Source organism: Melospiza melodia, chromosome 3, assembly GCF_035770615.1.
Source record: "Melospiza melodia melodia isolate bMelMel2 chromosome 3, bMelMel2.pri, whole genome shotgun sequence".
In the NCBI taxonomy this organism is placed as follows: Eukaryota; Metazoa; Chordata; class Aves; order Passeriformes; family Passerellidae; genus Melospiza; species Melospiza melodia.
This window is the reverse complement of record NC_086196.1, coordinates 9672314-9691800: the sequence shown is the minus strand read 5'-3', so window position 1 is coordinate 9691800 and position 19487 is coordinate 9672314. Positions and strand designations below refer to the sequence as shown.

The following is a 19487-nucleotide window of genomic DNA, read 5'->3' as shown; positions in this document are numbered from 1 at the left end:
AATTACAAAAAAGGTCCCCTAGTTATTCAGCTGTGTTTGCTAGATGTTTCAGCTAAAATTCTTAAAGTTTAGGTTACTTCTCTAGTTGCATTTTTAAGGTTGCTCTTGAACCTTAATTTTATTAATGTATATGTAGTTTTTCTCCAAATAGTTTTGGTATTTTGGCTTCATTTAAACTATGGACCTGGAAACGATTATATTTTAATACTAAGTAAGAAAGTTACTCCAAATATAGAAAAGGTTTATTTTAAATGTACCACATTTCATTAGAAGACTTTTCTCCATGTATTGTAAGTCAAGGAGTATCAAATTAAATACCTAAAAATTTGCTCACATCAGCAGTATATACTTTCTAGAATGCAACTGAGTTACAGTGTTTTAAATATAAAATCAAAGAATGGTTTGTGTTGGAAGGGTTCTTAAAGATCACCTAGTTTCAACTCCCTTGCCGTGGGCAGAGACGTCTTTTGGTTCCTTATCTTTGGCTGGAGATTGCAATTTATTCTGTTCTGGATGGAGAACAAATAGCATCAGGGGAAATGAGAAAGGGACCGCATTTTTTTAATGTGGTGGGAATGCATTAAAAATATCACAAGTGTAAATAGCATTCTGACAGACATTGTGCAGTAGATTATCTGTAATGCTGAACTTCTTTGGATTTTAGACTGTATAGGTTGCCTCATTAAAACATTGAGTCACTGTTCTAGAATATGAATTTTTTAATCCAAGATCATCCAGTGCAATCCAACAAATATACTGCATCTTTTCCCATGCTGTGGGATGGATGTAAACCACAACATGAATGACTTGTATAGTAATAATATAGAGTCCTTGCCTGTTCCTGGAGGCTACAAGAGTATCAAATCTGCATTTGCTTTTTAAATATGTGCTTTTCAACTGCTCACCTGTTTTTTATAAAACCTGGGAAAGCAAATTAGCTTTTGTAACCTTTGCTTGGTACTGTGAAAGTCTTGTTTTAGGCTCTCTCTTCTGCCCCCTTGTTAAGAGTTGAGTCAGAAGGATGTTTGCAAGCTGCTGCAGGCTTGAACTGTTGCCAAATATATGTCTGTTTAGTTCTGAGTGCACAAATGAAGTAGGGCATAACAGCTGTTGGGAATACTTCTTGTTAGTCAACCACTAGTGCCAAATATTTCAGCTCTGATACCCTCCTAGAGACCTCTGTGAAGAGTCTGTTACACCATTCCATGGGTACTGTCTTTGGTAAAATACAGATTTTCACTCTATGGTTTAATGAGGGAGGGGTGTGTTTGGTTTTTATTTTTGTGTTTTTGTTTGTTTGTTTTTGTTTGTTTGTTTGTTTCTTTTTGCTTAGGTATGTTCTAGACTTTTCAGAAAGTGTTATAGTCTCACAAGGTTTATTTATCCTGTTTTTGGAGGACATCTGATTTGTTGTAAACAGCACACAAATACTGATAAATAGAATGTCTTTTTCAGCTGTATCTTGAAATACACCAGGAAGAGCCTGTATTTTTACAACTTGTGTCTTTAGCCCCCTCAGACTGAGTACCATATCTCTCTTGCAAAGTTAAAATATCAAGTGGAAAGAAAAAGACTCTTTCTGCATTTTATTTTCCTGAACAGTATCACTTGTGAAAATCTTCCTTGGAATGAATATAAAAATGATGAGTATGTGTCAGTTTTATTTTCAAAGGTTTATTGTTTTTTCTACTTTGTAAAGTCCCCATATTTTGAAAACATTGCACAGTTAAAACTGCTTCTTGAGATCTTTAAGACTTGTTAATTGTTAATATCTTTTAGAGTAAATTTCCTTATTTTTACTTTATTTCTTGGTTGGAGACAAAAACAAATAGTATGTCACTTTACCCTTCCTTGTTCAACCATGTTGAGCTATGCATGAATCTGCCCACTCAATAATTCTTGCCAGATTTACTGCTGTAGTTGCCTGGTTTCAAGGTTCCCAATTGAAAATAATTGTTTGGAGATAAATTTTTTCAAAAGAAAAGAATCCAAGTTCATTGCATAATGAGTAGACAAACTAAAAGATAGTTTGAATTGTCTTATGAAGAGTCTTAATAAGAATTTCTTCTTAGTGTGTTCTTCCTTCAGTGTTTGTCTGTTGACATCTTGAGCCTGTCTGCTCCCATCTTAGAGACCAGAACATGCTTGAATAAGCAATATAACTAGGACTGTTGCATGAAGATCTATCTCTTGCTGAAATCAAGTGACAACTGGTTCCTTTTAACTGCTGGTTTAAGTCAGACTCTAAGTAAGTCTGTCTTTTCCCTACTGTTTAACTGGTGCTGTTGTTTCTCTCATCAGTCAAAAAAGGTAAGAGCAGGCAGCTTCCCTGTGTCATGTCAAAGGTTTTCCTAGCATGTATCATGTGTCTCATAGTAGTCAGGAGGAAAAATAATAGAAATAGGAAAAGGAGATGTATTTCCCCTGGATATGTTGCTAGCCCCTGACTATTAGCACTTCAGGGACATTTACTGCCTTCTGAATAATCTTTGGGGACTTCTGATTCTTCCATGTATGCTTCTCCTTTGCTATCAGCCATATTCTTATCTGCTCTCACTAACTGTGTTTTTGTTTATTCTAAAACGTGCCAGCTGTGCTTGCATGGTTTTTGTGAAATTTGTCTAGGAGAAACATGCCAACTGTGTTTGTTTTCTTGCTCTGAATTAAGAAAGGCTTCAGTGCTCTCGGCATGGGAAGCACAAAGCCACTGTTGAAAATAGGTTGTCCAAGAAGAGGCTGGAGTTGTCCACAGAGATGAGCTATAGGCATGTGGCCAAAGGGCAGCTATGCCATATTCTGGTCAAGTCCCCAGTCTGGATTATTTAAAGCACAGTTCAAATATGGGGGGGAAAAAACCCCACAACTGAGAATGAAGTGCTGTACTAGTTCAGTTTCTAGCACCTTGATCCAAAGGTAGAAAAAAGTGTACAAAATAAATGAAAATAGAACAGATGAGGGTGAGTACAACTTGGGTTCATTTAGGTTTCATCCTCAAAACAAAGCTAATGTACCTGGATAAGAACATGAGGAGTGATTTTCAATGCCTAGGTTTGAACAAAACTTTCAAAACATGGAATCATTCCACATCTATGGATGCAATTGCTTGTCATGCTTCTCATTGACCTCCTTTAGTGGCTTTGTCCTCTGTTGTTGCAAGAGCTTTCTCCCTGCAACACTGAGCTAGCTTGAGTCCTAAATCTCCTGAAGGTGACTGTCAGCTCCTTGTAAGATACTAGGAGAGCATTGGGAACTGTCTTCCTCCTAAGGGAGCTAGTGAGTGTCTTATATCCAAAATCCTGATATTAGTGAGTGAGTCTATATGTTACTGTATTAAATTATTCTGATAGTCATTTAAACTCTACATTGCTCTTTCTAACAATAAAAGAAAGCTACTAAGTTCTTGCAGTTTAGTGTGGCCATCTTTACTTGCCGATCAGGATTCCTTTTCTTCAGTTACTCCAATATGTGTGTTTGGCTTATAGGTTTAAATTATGCACTGTGTAGATCTCTGTTTGGTATGCTGGTGATACACAGCATGAGAAGAATATTTGGAGCAAGGTACATGCTGTATCTACAGCAGTGTTTTTATTCTTCAATACTTCTATAGCCAGAACTTTGTGACAAGGCTCAACTGGTAATGGAGGATGTACTCTTTAAGAGAAAAAACTTATTCTGCATCCATAAAAATGAAAATATTTATATAGTCAATAACATTTTGAGTTTATATATCAGTCCTGGAAAGGAAGCCATCCTAAAACTTGAATTTTTCAGTATAAGCTACCAGTTCCCTTAGTTTTCTATGGTATTTACAGGCTTTAAGATGTTTGCTGTTTTCACTGGCAGAACTGATTGCTAAGGTCAGGATGCTGCCTTCTCACTTATGTTACATTTTTTGATGATATGTTCTAAAATAATGATAATATTTGTTATCCTTTGAGGATTGTACCAGAAAATACAGTTTTAGTGTTTTTCCTGAAGACTTATATTTCCATCTTTTTTTTGTCATAGATGTTAGCCATAATGTCCTTAAATACAAACAGATCTAACACGAGCACTTCTTAATATTTTATATTTAATGCTGAGAGATGTAAAGGATTAGTTCTTCCTGTACAGAGTATCTCACTTGAGATCATGAAGTTTTTAATGAGATGTTATGTGTGGAAACATCTTCAGCTATTGTAATGGACCAGAGAGGAAATGGTGGTGGTCGCCCTCTCTGTAGAAAGAGACTTTCTTCAAAATTCTATCTAAAGAAGTTGGTGATATCCACTTTTCATGATAGAAATGGAGTTTAGAGATTTTTGAATAAATAATGTGGTTTCACAATATTACATATGAGCTGTGCAATCTAACGTAGCACCTTTGTATTCGCATCTGTGACTCCAGGAGAGAGATTTGTCAGCCTTGATCTTTTGAAAAGTATTTGCCAAACGTGCTGAGGCAGGCTTTCAGGATATTTTCACACAGCTGTCAGCAGTGTTAAATTTGATGCTATTTTGCTTTTGATATTAATGTCTTGGAGAAACCTGAAGTCATAGGATTATGCTATGGAATCAACCAAGAGACCCAATTAATTAAAACAGGTTAAATAGTTTCTCTTTTGGGGAATGCCAGGATTCAGGACTACTTGGTTGGGTGTGTAAGAAGCTGAGCAAAACGTAGTGCAGCAGCACTTTTCAGTTCCAAGACTATTTTCTTTAAAAGCTTCTGGTTTTCCTGTAGTATTTCTTCAGCATTCATCAGCAAGTATACCTTCCTTAATTTACTTTTCATATTAGGACATCTATGAAACCTGTTACATAAAAATATAAACAGCTTTTGCTGTTTTCCTGGGGAAGCAGTTCAGAAACATCTTTTTTGAACAAAAAAAAATTTATGATGTTTGGAATAGTATGAATGGCCAATTATTATCTATTAAAAATGTGTTCAAGAATAAATATACTTGAATTTAGGCTTTTTAAAAGGCAAGTAGTGTGTTGTCTAATATTACCAGAAACAATTTTCTCTTGACGTCAAAAGGAAAGTGCATCCATGGGCTTTAACTAGAATCCAGTGCTATGCTTTTCAGGATTCATTTTTGGATGCTGCAGCATATGCTGCTGCTCTATTGATTCCTTTCCATTTCATAGTGATTTTTAGATTAAAGAGGATTTAATTTTGACTGTGATAAGGAATTAATGATTTTTGCTGACTGAAAACCATATTTTATTGAACGCTGTGGTGACAAAACAGAATTGCAAGCCCTGCAAACTTAAGTGGTTGTTACCATGAGAAGTAATTGGAAATAACAGCTTTCTACATGAAAACAATTATCCAAGGCTGAACAAGCTTCTTTCTTGAATCTGTAACACAATTAACCTCAAGTTATCTAGTAAAATAAAAGCTTCTCTCCTTTCATAGAAGCTGGTTGGGGTCATGCTGTTTGAATAAGACTACAGAGAAAACACAGTCCATTTTCAGTTCTGTGTGGCACATGTCTGAAATTTATGCATGATGTAGGTAGAGACTGCACATCTCATACTACAATTTCTTGGGGGCAAAGGGAATGTGGTGCATTGTCAGTTGATGCAGTGCAAGAACATATAGAAGAAAAGGTATTTTAGTCTGGTCAGAATAAAATCTTTAAAACAGAGAGGAAAGTAAGAAACTAAAGAAGCATTTTAAGGGTCAAGAAGATCTGGGGCAAGGAAGAAAATAGCTTACTAAGCTTGCCAGGTGTAACAAGGGATTACCAAGTACGCTATCAAATACAGTCACAGAATCACAGAATGGGCTGAGTTGGAAGGGACCCACGAGGCTCAGTGAGTCCAGCTGCTGGTCTTGCACAGCACCATCTCTCAATCAGGGGATCAGTAGGCCAAGCACCTACATCTGTGGCACACTGGACTAGCTATATGGCGTAGCTGTCCATGCTATACATAGCTGTTTTGTACACACGTGCATGCTATATATATTGCTACATACAGCTGTTTTTGTAGCCTGCAGCTTTTAAGTAAAAACAGATACCTCTCTGTTCTGGCAACCATGTGAATTATACCTGTATTAAAGTAGCATAGAAGAAAGTTTATTTCATATCCAGTTCTGCACAGCTATTCTTCTTGTTAATCTGAGATGATTCTTTAATAAATAAATATGTGTAAAAGATGTGTAAAATTTTATTTGGGGTGCATAAATATTGGGGTGGCTAAGGAACAGAACAATTCTAAGTACCTAGATTAATATAGATACAAAAATAGTGTCCTCAGCCTATTCTTGGATTACAAAGAAAAGCAAACATAGCCAAAATGAGAGAAATCTGAGGTGTTTTCTCAGAAATCTCTTAGCATCAAGTAAGGTAGTCTGCCTCTAAGAAATTGCTGTTGTGAGGAAAAAAACTCATCACAAACAAGTCAGCTCCTTATATTGTTTTAGGTTTTTTTTTTTAATGTTTTAGAACAGTCTTTCACATACATGAAATGAATTCTGCTTTTTATTCCACTAGCAGAATCCTTCTGGGCTCATTACCCACTGCATAATTTAAAAGCTCATCTATTTTCATTCATGGTGATTGTAAAGGATGCTCGTGGACAATTTCTTTTGGATCTTGTGTATTGTTCCTGAGACACATGTCGGTTTGAGATGATTTGTTTCCATCCTGATTGTCTTGTATAGTATCTAGCTCTTTTACACCAAGTGATCACTTCCATAAGGATTGTCTGAATCTCAGTAACTGTTTCAAGGCTGTGCCATTGGCCTGAAGACCACATTGGAATAGTATGCTTTCTTTTTCTGGGAAGGCACAAAATTTACTTTTATACCAAAGAAGAAATTCAGTGTATAGACAATAATAAAACCCAGTTAAAAACTGTACTTATAAATGGAAATGCCAAACACAAATTCATCTACAGGCTTATTTCCCGAACACTCATTCCCCTTATGACTTCTGTAAATTAATTTAGATGAGCTGTATTATTTAAATGAAACACTGAAACAACTGTGTGCATACAGAAAATAGTGTAATCTAGAAGCTTATTTGTCCTTGTTTATCCAGCCTTGGGTTAACTGAGATTCCTGGTTAGCTGAAAGTCGGTCGTGTCCCCTGACAGCCGTGTGCAGTGTGCATTACTCCCCTGCTCATCCAGAGAGACATCTGAAACCTTCAGAATAATGGAGTTGTGGGTAAGTGGGTGAGCACTGCACGAAGCACATTGCTGTCTGGGGACATGACCAACTTTCACTTAACCAGGCATGTCAGTTAGCAGGAAGTTAGAAAAACACATTGCAGGAGATGAAGTGTCTGTATGTGTTCTTTAGCTCTCTGCTGTTAGTAGGTTTGTATCAAAGTTCCTATTCAGGAGAACTGCAAAACAATTAACTGCAGTTAACCAGGGACTGGGTGTTGGTTGTGCTGTGACCTTTTTTGGTTAGTTGACCTTTAATGTAGCACAAGTAAATGGTAAAAATCCTTGAAAATACATATCTGAAGCTATTCTACAGTATGAGTCTGCTTTTGGTTTCTTCATTAAACTCAATTGAATTTTAATTGCAGTGCTAGATTCTTAGCTGGCTAGGTGGGGCAGCAATACCCTGCAGAAGATCCTACTGTGCTCCATCCAGGCTTTATGATTGCAGAACTGCATGCTTTCAGAGAGCAGCAGGAAAGGGCACAGGCAGCCAATAATAACACTTCATTTCTGTAGTAGCAGCATCTGTTTAAATGATTGAGTGACATTCACAAGGCTCTTTGGCTTCGCTTTCCATGAGGAGGGTTGCAGCTGTACTGCAAGGCTGTTTCTAGGAGGCAGAGAGATGCCTCTGAAGGGGTGACTGATTCTTGTCAGACAGACAATTCTCTGTGGCTGAAAGGAGCTCTAAGGTCATCCCCCTACCCTGTAGCTACAGAATAATGTGCTGTAGCGGTGCTTTGAGAGGAGAGACTGGCCTTGGGAATGGAGGCAGGAGGGGCTGTGCTCAGTTAGCAGAGTACAGTCAATGACTCTTGAGTACTTGGTTTGGGCTTCAGAGAGTTTCCTAAATCTCTTGAACATTTACAATGTAGAAGGCAATCTGTGTCTCTACTATGATGTAGGTGACCAGGAGCTTTACTGCTGCAGTGAGAGGTGGGGTATAAAATAGTGGATGAGAATCTGGTGCTGATATAACTCTAGCAATGGGAGATAAAAATCAGAGTGGTGGTTCCATCCCCTTCCATAATTCTGGAAAGTGTGGGATGTTTAGGGACTGCAGCTTCTTACCCATCTACGTATCTCAAAGACTGTGTATTATTTTAAGAATTCGTTTAACAATGAAGGGGGAGAAGATGGGATGTAACATGATGAGAGAAAAGATGTTTGTGCGAAGTTGCACATTTAGATCATGCTACGTAGCTTACCTTTCTTTAGAGTGAGAGAGAGATGCTTAGTATAGGTTCTGAGAAACAGGAAATGCACTGTAATTTAGAGTAAGAGTTACTTTGTCCCTGTAAATGGGGTCTTTTGCACTGATTTGACTTTGCTGTCATGTGAAATATAAGTACATGCAGATATAAGGTATAAAATGTTCCCTCAGAATCTACTACTGCATTCTTATGCTTTAAATGTGACTTTATGTATCTTGATGTTAGTGACACTTAATATGGCCTTTGAAATCAAGTGTGCCCACAAATCCTTACTAATTTTTTTTGTGTTTGTTTTCAATTTTAGGATTAAAGAGCCCCTTCAGGACAGTGTAATAGCTACCTATGAAGAACATGAAGATAGCGTATATGCAGTTGAATGGTCCTCAGCAGACCCATGGCTATTCGCATCTTTAAGTTATGATGGGAGACTGGTTATTAACAGGGTTCCAAGAGCCCTTAAATATCATATACTGTTATAATTTGTTTGAGTTATTCTGGAGCTGTTAACTTGATGTACACAACTGGTAGGTATTGTTAAAGGGTTTTTTCAGAATCTGTTTTTTTAAGTATAAAAGTTACAATTTTGTTAGGAATATCTCTACTGATGTGGACTTCTAATTTTGTCTTTTATATTTGCCTTGTGGAACTATGATGCATTTTCTGAAGGCTATGCTACCTAGATGATTGAGGGGTTAATCACTTTATGAACTCTAAAGTTTCTGGTGATAATGGGTACATTCCATACTATTGCTTTATTACATCAGATTTATGCAAATATAAGGAATTATAGAAATGTTATTATGCTGATACAAAACTGGGACACTGTAGGTTTCATGTAGCAGAAGTGATCTACTTGTTTTCAAGAATAATATTCTACATTTCTTGTACATGCAGCCTTCTGTTTTTAGCTAGGGCCATGTTCCACTAGTTGTTCTGGCTATAAATACAGTTGAAAGTGGTCTCAAAAGGCTTTCTTAATACCATCTAATATTTTAAACACTTTTTCTCCCACTTTTGCATGTCTTCAGAAGGCATGTTTTTTGTGAAAGTGAAACTTTCAAAATATAATTTTCATTTGAGCCTTTTGGTAGTAGCAACAAAGTAAAATCCTGCAAATTGTGAACTAATTCTCAGTTCTCAGATATGTATTGTTCTGCAATTCTCAGATATCTATTGTTACTGGAAACAATATTAGTCTTTACCAAAATCTTTGATATACTCACATAATGTGTTATCCCATATTTATAGGTTAAGTTGTGCTTGAGAGACTCTGGAGCTATGCTACTGTTGACCTGAAAAATCTCTTTTAATATTTGTCTACTTAGACTTTCTTACCCTACTGAATCTGTGCCAATCTCCAGTATGCTGGCATAATGTAAAAGGCTTGCAGCTAAGCACAAAATATCCTTTGCTATATCCTACTTTTTGCAATAGGTGACCTAGACATTGCTTGCTATGTTGTTACAAATGCTGAGAGCAGGCAGATGCTGCGCTGTAGGAGAATACGCAGGAAATTTCAAGCGTAGGTGGAAGGCATGGTGAAACATTCCTGTACATATTGACATCCTGTCTTCCCCTGGCAGAGCTTGCACTAAGATGAAGATTTGCTGCTTGCTCTTTGTGTACCCAGGCTAACTGCAATATTAATTATTCCCTGCCGCCTTTTCAACACTATTATTTTCCTTCAGCTTCAGAACTTGGGTATGTGTGACAGTGTTGGTTGTGGTAGCATTGTGTAAGACTCCTCTGAAGAAATGGCAATGAACATGTGATGGAAAGATCAATACCAACCTCTTCCAGTGATCCCTCCTGTCGCTATGGCAACTGTTGGTGTTAGTGGTGAGGGACAGCGTGCTGCTCACCTCTGCTTGTCCTTACCCACTCTTGGATCGAAATGTCCAAGTGTGATTTGTTGTGTCCACACAGCTGCTTCAGTGAGATCACGTTTGGAGAGCATGACTGACTGCTATAGGCCAAAACATCCAGAAAAGAGGACAGTTGAATTCCATTTCTGGCTTTCTTAAGGAGCTTATTTGGAAAAATTCATAGGAGTGAAGTAATCCAATTAAATCATCTGTACTAGTGTTTCATTTGTGTTAATGATGTTACCTGTCTGCTCCAGAATGAATGCTTCATTGGAAATTCTGATTATCTGGTTTTCTGCATTTATATTTTAAACTTGTGCTATTTCAAATCATTTTAATCTCTAATTAGGCATGAGCTATTCACTTGTATACTGTAAGAAGAACTACATTTCCAAATCAATAGTACTTCAGTTGTCTGAATGTCAAAATCCTTGGCTGGACTGCTGCTTTTTATGTGGAGCTTTTCATCAGACACAAAATCTTGTTGGGTATCGTGTCTGTCCCGCCTGTGTGCCACCCTCCCCACCCACCCCTCTGGAAAAAAAAGGAAAAAACCTCTGCAGTATATCTTTGGTATACAGCAGAACTCCTTAAAGCTTTCTTCACATTAGCAATAAAGGTCTAATGAAACTTTGTCTGGCAGTGTATATGGGTGGCAGTGTGAAGGTGATGGGGAAATTGCCTGACATTGTGTGGGATTTGACTTGATTTTTAACATGTAATAAATGCAGGATAGATTTCAGGCTAATTTCTATGTGGCTGTATTTCCTTTAATACTGTAAGCTTATATGAACTGGAAAGCTCTGTAAACAAATAATATCAAGAAATCTTTTGTTTTAGTCTTGTTAAATGTGTGTATCACTCAGTAGGGAAGAAGCGAGTGGACGAACACTGGAAGGGAGGGACTAGCGGGTCCAATTTGAATGAAAATGCCTTACAGTAGAATCACAAGAGTGGGAAGTTTTAATCATTTTCAGCTGTCTGTAAAGCAGGATCTGGGCTATGTGTACAGCACTGGCAGCAATATGGAAGTGACCTTCTGAAAAGGAAGGCTTTTGACAAGGTTTCATCCCAGACTGTTGGAGCAAGCAAGCTGCTGTAGGATGAAAGGAAGGGTTCTAGGATGGTGAAATAGTCAGTTAAAAGGAAATAGGAAGCAGGAATAAATCATCACGTTTTGTGGCAAAAAATTAATTACCAGGGAAGTCCACAAGGATCTGTGCCTAGGCATGTGCTTCACAGTGTGCTCATGACCTTTTGGAAAAAGGGCTGTAGAAAAATATGGCAAAGTTTGACTGTTCAGAGAAGTAAGGATGGCCGAAGAATTATGAAATGGCCTTATGTCATGGATGATAAAATGGTAGATGAAATTCAGTGCAGGAAATGTTAAGTAACTAATATGGGAGAAAAAAGTTATTTTATGTACTGTGGACTACCAATCTTGGGGTTTTTTTAGGTCTTTAAAACATCAGCTTAATGGAGGTCAAAATTTTAATTTAAATAAAATGTTGGGAATTACTAGTAAGCAAAATAACACATTGTTAATCCTCCCAAATAATTTATATTCATAAATCTTTGGTGTATGTGCATACTGTGTGTAGCTGTGGTTTTTTCCATCTTCAGCCCAATGTAGTAAAATGGAAGGATTTTAGATGGAGTGACAGGGATGAGGAATAGCATGCAACACCTGTATGAGGATAACTAAATAGACTGAAAGGCAGATGGTTGAGACAGAATGATAAAAGTCCATAAAATCAAAAGTGGCAGAGGGAGAGGATGAATAGGGAGTGATTGTTCACTGTCTCTCCTGATACCAGAACTAGAGGTTGTTGAATGTGTGGTGGCTCAAAGCATACGAAATCAAGTGGTCTTCACAGGCATGAAGGTGAGCTATGGCACTTGCCTTTAACAACCCTTTCCCCCAGAAAAAATACAACTTGCACAAAGAAAAAAATCTCATTCATGTTAAAGTTTACATGACTTGGAAGTAACTGAAACAGTACTTGGAAGATGAAGTAAATAAAGGTTGCTAAATATAATGTCAGCATCCCTGGCTTAGAAAAATCCTTTTGAACCATCAGTTGGTGGACACTACGGAGAGTACTGGCACAGAATCCCTATGTGGTTGTCCAGTCTTAAATTAACTTCCTGGACATGTGCTATTTACCAGAAAAGGTAGAAAATGGAAATTAAAAATAATCACTTAGCCTTTAAAGTTTTGTGTCTAGAGCTAAGACAGCTCATTGCTCCTGTGTGTTTCTTTGCATGTTTGTTTCTGTGTATTTACTTCTATTGTGAGTTGTGTTATAGGGGATTTCAGAAAACTCTCATGTCTCAGGTGAATTTCTTACCGAATCCTAGTGTTGTGTTTTGGAAACAATATTGTTGCAAAATATTCCTTGGCAATAACAATGAAGGCAAGAAGATTTCTGTACAGCAAGGAGCCCATCACTGCTTTGGAAGTTCAGATCATGGTCTGACTGAGCTCTGGGTTGTTTTCAGTGTCTCAGAGAATTCTGTTTACAGTCATACAGCACCATTGGTAAGCACAAAATTACTCTGTTTTCAAGCACCTCTTAAATTATTTTTCTTTCTTTGCAGATTGTGTCCAGGTAAGAAACTTCAGTAGGTCTTGATTTTGAAAAATTGAGTTAGGGTATTCCTTAAAAGTGTCAGTCTTGCTGTCTAAAAAGTTGTTTCTTTCTAGGTTTGGTGTTGAAAATCTTTTTCTTTTCACAATTCTATATTAATATGTCTCTGCTATGGGGTTACACAACTGCTTGATATGTGGTATTTTTACTCCACAGAAAGTGAATTATTGAAGAAGAAATGAATTTATAATATTTCATAAAGGTTTTGAGCATGATCTAAGTGAAACTGATCAAAGTCAATACAAATCTTGGCCATTTAATGAGAAACTTGAAATAACAATCTGTTTAACTTGAACTAAAATGGTGCTAACTTAATATTAAGAAAAAAACCCAACCCACCACCAAACCACAGTACTCGGTACTGACCTGGACTTTTCCTGTGGTGTTAGTGCTAAAATTAGCTTGATCTATCCTGAAGCTGATGAAGTTAATGAGCAGCTTGTCAACATCAGAATGAATGAAGAACATATATTGGATAGTTTAGGTACTCTGGGTGTTTGCTCTAGGCCCATAGTGCTTACCTTGTACCTTGAAGTTGAGTGGAAAGAAGAAGCCGTATGATCTGGATTATGTACAACACTTGAATTAGTTTAAAACAGTGCTTTGTATAGAATTAAGCTTCCAGAAGATAGAATTTTCCAACAGGGAACAGAAAACATTATATCTGGATTGACGTCGGCATTCGGAATTTCCTTATCTTTCAGCCTGATACCTCAGGCAGTATTTGAAACTGAAATTCTGCAGCTGATGCAAGATAGACTTCAGCAGTGTCTGACTAGTCTGACACAGCAAAACACCACATGGTGTCTTATATGCCTTTGATTTAACTGGAGCAGTGAAAATAGGTAGCCTTCATTAAGATCAGCATTTGGATACAAGTTTGTAGTGCTGTAGAGCTTCCATTTGGCTTCACAGAGAATGTCCAGGATATTTTTTTCTTTTTCTAGAGGATATGAAGAAAGTGTAAAAATTGGCTTGTGATGCCTTAGATATGAATGCCGTTCTGAAGCTGCAGAAAGCCTATGATTTCTGGAATAGCATGTGAAGTGAGTGAGAGAAAACTGCAAATCAGTTTTCCATGAAGCCTGGCCTTCCCATAAATGGAGCTGCAAAGTGTGAAGCCATGGATAGATCCCTGAACAATTTGCACACTGCTTCTGCTCATTCCACCTGCCACTTTGGTCAGTGAGAATCTTGCAAAGCGAGAAGAAAATGACATGAACAGATCTAGAGTACAAGACACAGGAGAAGAAAAAAATAAAAAGCAAAACTGACAAATACAGAATGAAAAGTGAATTGAAAAGGACAAAATCAGGGAAATTTGGGTCACTTGGAAAAGAGAAATAGGAAAGATGAAAGAAATTGGCAGTAAGTGAAGAAAAGGATACAGGGGTAAGGATTTTAAAAAATCCAGTGATATTATCTGCTTATTTTCGCCATGATATTTAAATTCCTTAAATTTCTACCATGTTAATCTTCCTATGTTAACTGATTTAAGCATTAGAGAATTGCCATTTATGTTGCAGCATCTTAGTTCTGGTATTGAAGATGGTTCATGTAGGTTATTAATCCATAAGTTATTAGTTCAAGCATGTACATTCTAGGGCTTTAGGATTTTTATTCTTCATTATTCTTTCCCTTCTGGTGTGAAGTTATCAGATGGGGTAATTAACCCAAACCACCAGTAACATGAGAGGCAGGAAGAAGATTTCAAGTGGGCTGTTAATCTTGAGTCACATTAGTTAAATCTGTAGAAATATTTCTTTATGACAGACACTGTCTGTTTATGACTTCAAGAGATTGTTGTAGTCAGAACATCTCAAGATATCAGATGTGATTAAGTATCTGAGGCCCACTCTTCTTTCCATACTAACTTGCTTTACAGCAAAAGAATTCTGAGCTACTCTTGAGAAAACTTGTTTGATGCTTTTGGTGCTACGCCTGCTCCAACTTCAAAAGGGAGTCTTGGTGCTCCAGCACAGAAGATAGCATTGGAGGGAAGGGGATGAATGAGTCTTACTAAATCCAGGAGTGAAGCACCCAGTGTGAAGTGCCTGGCAAATGGTTGCCATTGCCCTGGAGCAAAACACAGCTGCCAGGCAGCTGGGCTGAGCAGGGAAGACCCTCTAATGTACCTTCTCAACAAATTGTCCATTTATTCTGATGGTGTGCCAAGTTCAGGATTTTGGCAGGAGGGACTGTGGAAAAGCTCCTGAACAGAATGAATTGAGGAGAATGTGGAAGACCTTGGAAAACCTGAGATACCACATATTTACTGATGGCAAGTCTAGATTAGCTGAATCCTGGGATGGCAATAGACTTGGCAGACAAACTCACTTGAGCCACTGCCAGTTTCTAAACATTTGCAGAGGCCTGAGAAGACAAGAAAGACTGGCAATTGCAGAAATGGTATTGATATTTGAGCTTTGTGGAACAGCAGTGCACAGAGTTGGATAAGGAAATGTGTTTCAAAATGGGGAAATTTTAGCCAAATTATGAATGTTTTATTTGTTTGTTTTTAGTGGACAGGTGTTTCTTATAAATACATCAAAATACTGGCAAATACCAGAACTTAAGAGATCACATTCATGCAACAAAGTGGGGATTATGCATTTTGTTACAGAGAAGAGCCACAATCCTAACCCAATGCCTTATATGATTTCCCTTCCACCGCTCTGTTTTCCAAGGAGGATGGGTGGAACATAGTATATAATGGTAAATTGAACTTGTCTTCAAACACACTTGAAGGGAAAAAAACCTGCAAGTGTTAGTTTTTCATCATTTGAAAGAGTTTCTGCTAAGGCAAGTAATGAACAAGTTTTGATTCTGCCTGGAAAATGGTGGATGAGGAGAATGCCTGGAACTTGACTTTGCAAAGGTTGTAAATACGAATGATCTGTTTTCCAGCATGCAGTTTGTGGGGTAAAGTACTTGAGGACTTCAGCCATGTCTCAATACACACATACAATATTTTGAGAGGTTGCCTATCTAAAGCTGCTTCCAAACAAAGGATTATGCAACTCAGGATAATGGTATGCACAAACAGGAAAGCATCTTCTTAAGAATCTGTCTTTATCATGACAGTAACTGCATAATACATTTATTTTCAAGTATGAAAGAATTAGGCTTTGGTGGATACATGTCTGCCAATAGCAGCTGATAGGTGGATAGAGCCATAGATACTTCAATGTTGTGCCTTTTTTATTTTTTTTCCCTAGAAGTCAGTTTGGGTGAAGTGGAAGAAGTCTGGTGCATATTAATATTGGAAAGTCTGCTGAGGAGGGCACAAATGAAAGCTTCATCACAATGAAAGCTGTTTAATCCATCACAAAGCAAACACCAGTGAACTTCAACAACTTCTGACCATCCTGTCACTTGTGAGGGATGGTTACTTGAGCTCAGTTTCCTAGATGGATACATATTTCTGATCTGTGTTTTAATGATCTATTTCCACCATTAATACCATTTGAATATTTTCAGTCTGTTTTGTGAATGACTAAAAAAATGCTTTGCATTTTTTCTGTTGCAGTTTACAGGTACGTCTTGTAAAGCAAAGGAAAAAGCTTTTGGTTTTCAGTCTTCATGCTGCTTTATTGAGAGGTATTCTGGTTTCTGTTTCTGTGTCCTCCAATTCTGCAGGTTTTGAACTGGTCATTGCTGAGGGCTGAGAAGGGAAGAAGGCTGAGCATGACTGACGTGTTCATATTCATCAGAAAACAGAGTCAGCTGGAGAGAACTAGGGAGTAATTGCTGCAGTGCTCCCTCCCTTGCTTCTTGCACAGAAAGACATAGGCTGTGGGGAGGAAGCTACCTGAGGTTATTAAGATTAATACTGCTGGAAATTTCAATCAACTCACACAAGGCTGCTCCTCAATGCTGTCAGATGCCTACCGCCTTCTCTGAGTCAGGCGGGGCCACATCAATTTTGAATTTCCCAACAGAGATTGCTATGATTTATGAGTTTAGGAGGCTGATAAATATGGTTAGTTGAAATAATTGAATCAGAATAATTTCAGTCAGCTGTGCTCAATTTATTTTGTCTGATAACCACAGGAGGGTGCAGTTTAGGATAGGGAGTTTCATTTCAAGGATTCCTATCACAGGAAAGACCTGGAATAAGAGCAATTTAATTCTGCTACCAGGCCTGTATGACAGAATTATGACCTGACTTAAGACCTGTGAGAACCAAAGAGTGAGTACCTAGGGCTCTTCTGGTATTGCCCATGACAGAGGCTGAGTGAGGTCTGGCTTATTTATTTATTGTGGGATAATTTCTGTGGGAAAGGGTAATGAGACTTTTACTACTTAGAGTTTGAAAACCACTTTACTATTCAGTTGAGAGGGTGTTGTTCTTACCACTTGTTTTTAAAAAATTACTTGCCTTTTTATGGAACGTTTTCACTTTTTCTGGAGTAGTGATGAGCATCAATTTTATCCTTACAGCAAAGAGAGCACTCATACATCCCTGAAAAGTACTCTATGAAACTTTTAAAAATAAATTTGTCCCTTTGTTTAGTATTTGTCTGTTGTAACTTTCCCGCATAGGTGAAAAAAATGGCAATTTAGGTGGATTGTCCTAGGAAGAGTATTGAATATAAAGGGTGCTGTAAAACCAGGTGGTGAGCAGTGTTGTGATGACTGACTGAGGTCAGCAGAGAATGGGCAAGCCTAGCAACCAGAGCAAGGGAATGGGTGAAGTGTGTTGCAGACAAGTAGTGTTGTCATGGACAAGATATTGATGATAATCTGAGAGCTGCAAGCAGGGCCAGGTATGTGGGAAAAGGCAGTGTTTTGTGCCTGTCTCAGGCAAAAATCTAACAGGCTGCTGGGTCTAGCACTAGGCTGGGTCTCGTGTCTGGAGTACACCTGAAGTGAATTTTCCTGGCTAGGAAGATATTATCTTCTCTGCTGCTTGGAACAGAGTTATAGAGTGGCCATCTTCCAGCTCCATTTGTCCCATTAGGATTTTAGACCTTTGCATTTTGATGTCTTTTCCCTGTTGAACTCTTCAGCTGCTAATGTTTCCCACCAAAAACAGGGCTACCTTTGTCTGCAGTTTTATGTTTATTTTGCGTGGCTTTTCCCCACAGACTTTCAGACTGCTTTTTTCAACAGCCCATCAGCTTTCTCAGAAGTCATAACCATAGCCAGGCAGCACACCAGGGGTGACAGAGACTGCTGAGGGAGCAGCTTTCCTAAGTGATAATCTGTGTAAGATAAAAATGGACAGCTTTATTCTGTGGTTAGCCAGTAGTGTAGGCTGCTGCTAGACATAGGTGTTACCCAGATGGTTTGTGTTGGCATGGATATACCAATGGCCATGTGACATAACCTGGCCTGCACATCAACTACTCTGCTCACCCATGGCTGAAGAGCAGTAGGGTAGGCCCTTTAACAGGGTGCTGGGGAAAAGCCATAATTCCACAGGAAGAAATCTCTCTCTCTCAATCTCTTTCTCTCTGACATGTTATTCTCAAAGTTCCCTTGCCTTAGAATTTAAACATTTTAGGATTCTTCAAAAACCTAAACTTTATTTTTTTTAAATTCTGGACATGATCATCAGTTTCGGGATGGGGGTGTCCAAATATCGGGGAACTAGTAGGAGTTGGAGGTGAGGTATTCTGATTGACCCTAGAGACCCCATGCTTTAAGGGCCCATTATGGCAGTTGAAGTCAGCATCAGACTTCAGTGTTTCAGATACAGTGAACTGCTGTATTGAAGAAGAAGAAGCTGGTGCACTCCGTTTGTATTGGAAAATAGTAACAAAGCAATTTTTTGAATAACAAAATCGTGCTAAAATTCAGCTACACAACTGTGGTGTACAGTTTAATTCCTGCAATTCTTTAATGATGGTTCTTTTGACTGACATGATTGTTCCTTTTGTCTCCAAATACTTTGGTACCATCTCTACCTGTTGTAACTTATTTCTGTACATCATATAAGGGCCTGTTCTGTCTAAAGAATGTCCTGTGAGATGCTGGATCTCTTAGTGACTGCTGCTCTACTGTGGCAGCACTGTTCTATCTGAGAGTCTAGCAGAAGTAAGTTAACTTAAGAGAAAAACATTTGCCAAGGTTTTACCTACTTGCCTTTTCCACTGCTCAGCACTTTAGGAAGATGGTTCATTGAATAACTCTTACTGCATCGCCTTGCTGAGATCTCCTTGCCTTGAAATGCATGTTGTGTCAGTGGAGGGGGAAGGATATTGTGAAAAATCTGCTGCTTAGTCAGGGTGTGGATATAAACCACACAAGATTTTCCAAATCAAATTTGGATTTGGGGCTTAGCATAAAAGGAGGGCACAAAATAACTATATTCTGTGCAGAAAATTCTAATAGAAAAAGTCAAGATTACAGTAATGCATTCTGTGTGGTCTTCCATGAGTAGAGAGCAGCAGAACGGCATGTGGCAGGACTGTCTCACTTGTGTCTTTGCTCCTGCTGCTGTGAAAAGCATTTTCAATATTTGCATAATTTAGAGCATGACATTATGATTTTCATAGCTTCAAATTGGAGTAAAGCATTTACATAATCTAATTAAATCATGTAAATGTTTTATGATAATATTCAAGTAAGTACAAAACTTGTTCCACA

General features: G+C 38.0%; 1 protein-coding gene across 2 annotated transcripts in view; it reads left to right on the top strand.

Moving 5' to 3' along the window:
- Positions 1 to 19487, top strand: part of EIPR1 (EARP complex and GARP complex interacting protein 1) — a 125439-nt gene that overhangs the window by 60662 nt on the left and 45290 nt on the right. The window contains exon 9 of one of the 2 annotated variants that reach the window (XM_063150795.1): positions 8682 to 8901. In XM_063150795.1, coding sequence (XP_063006865.1) covers positions 8682 to 8856 — 175 coding nt within the window. In that variant the 3' untranslated portion in view covers positions 8857 to 8901. Of the gene's footprint in view, positions 1 to 8681; positions 10991 to 19487 lie in introns of those variants that run through there. The other variant, XM_063150793.1, reaches the window with a different exon arrangement.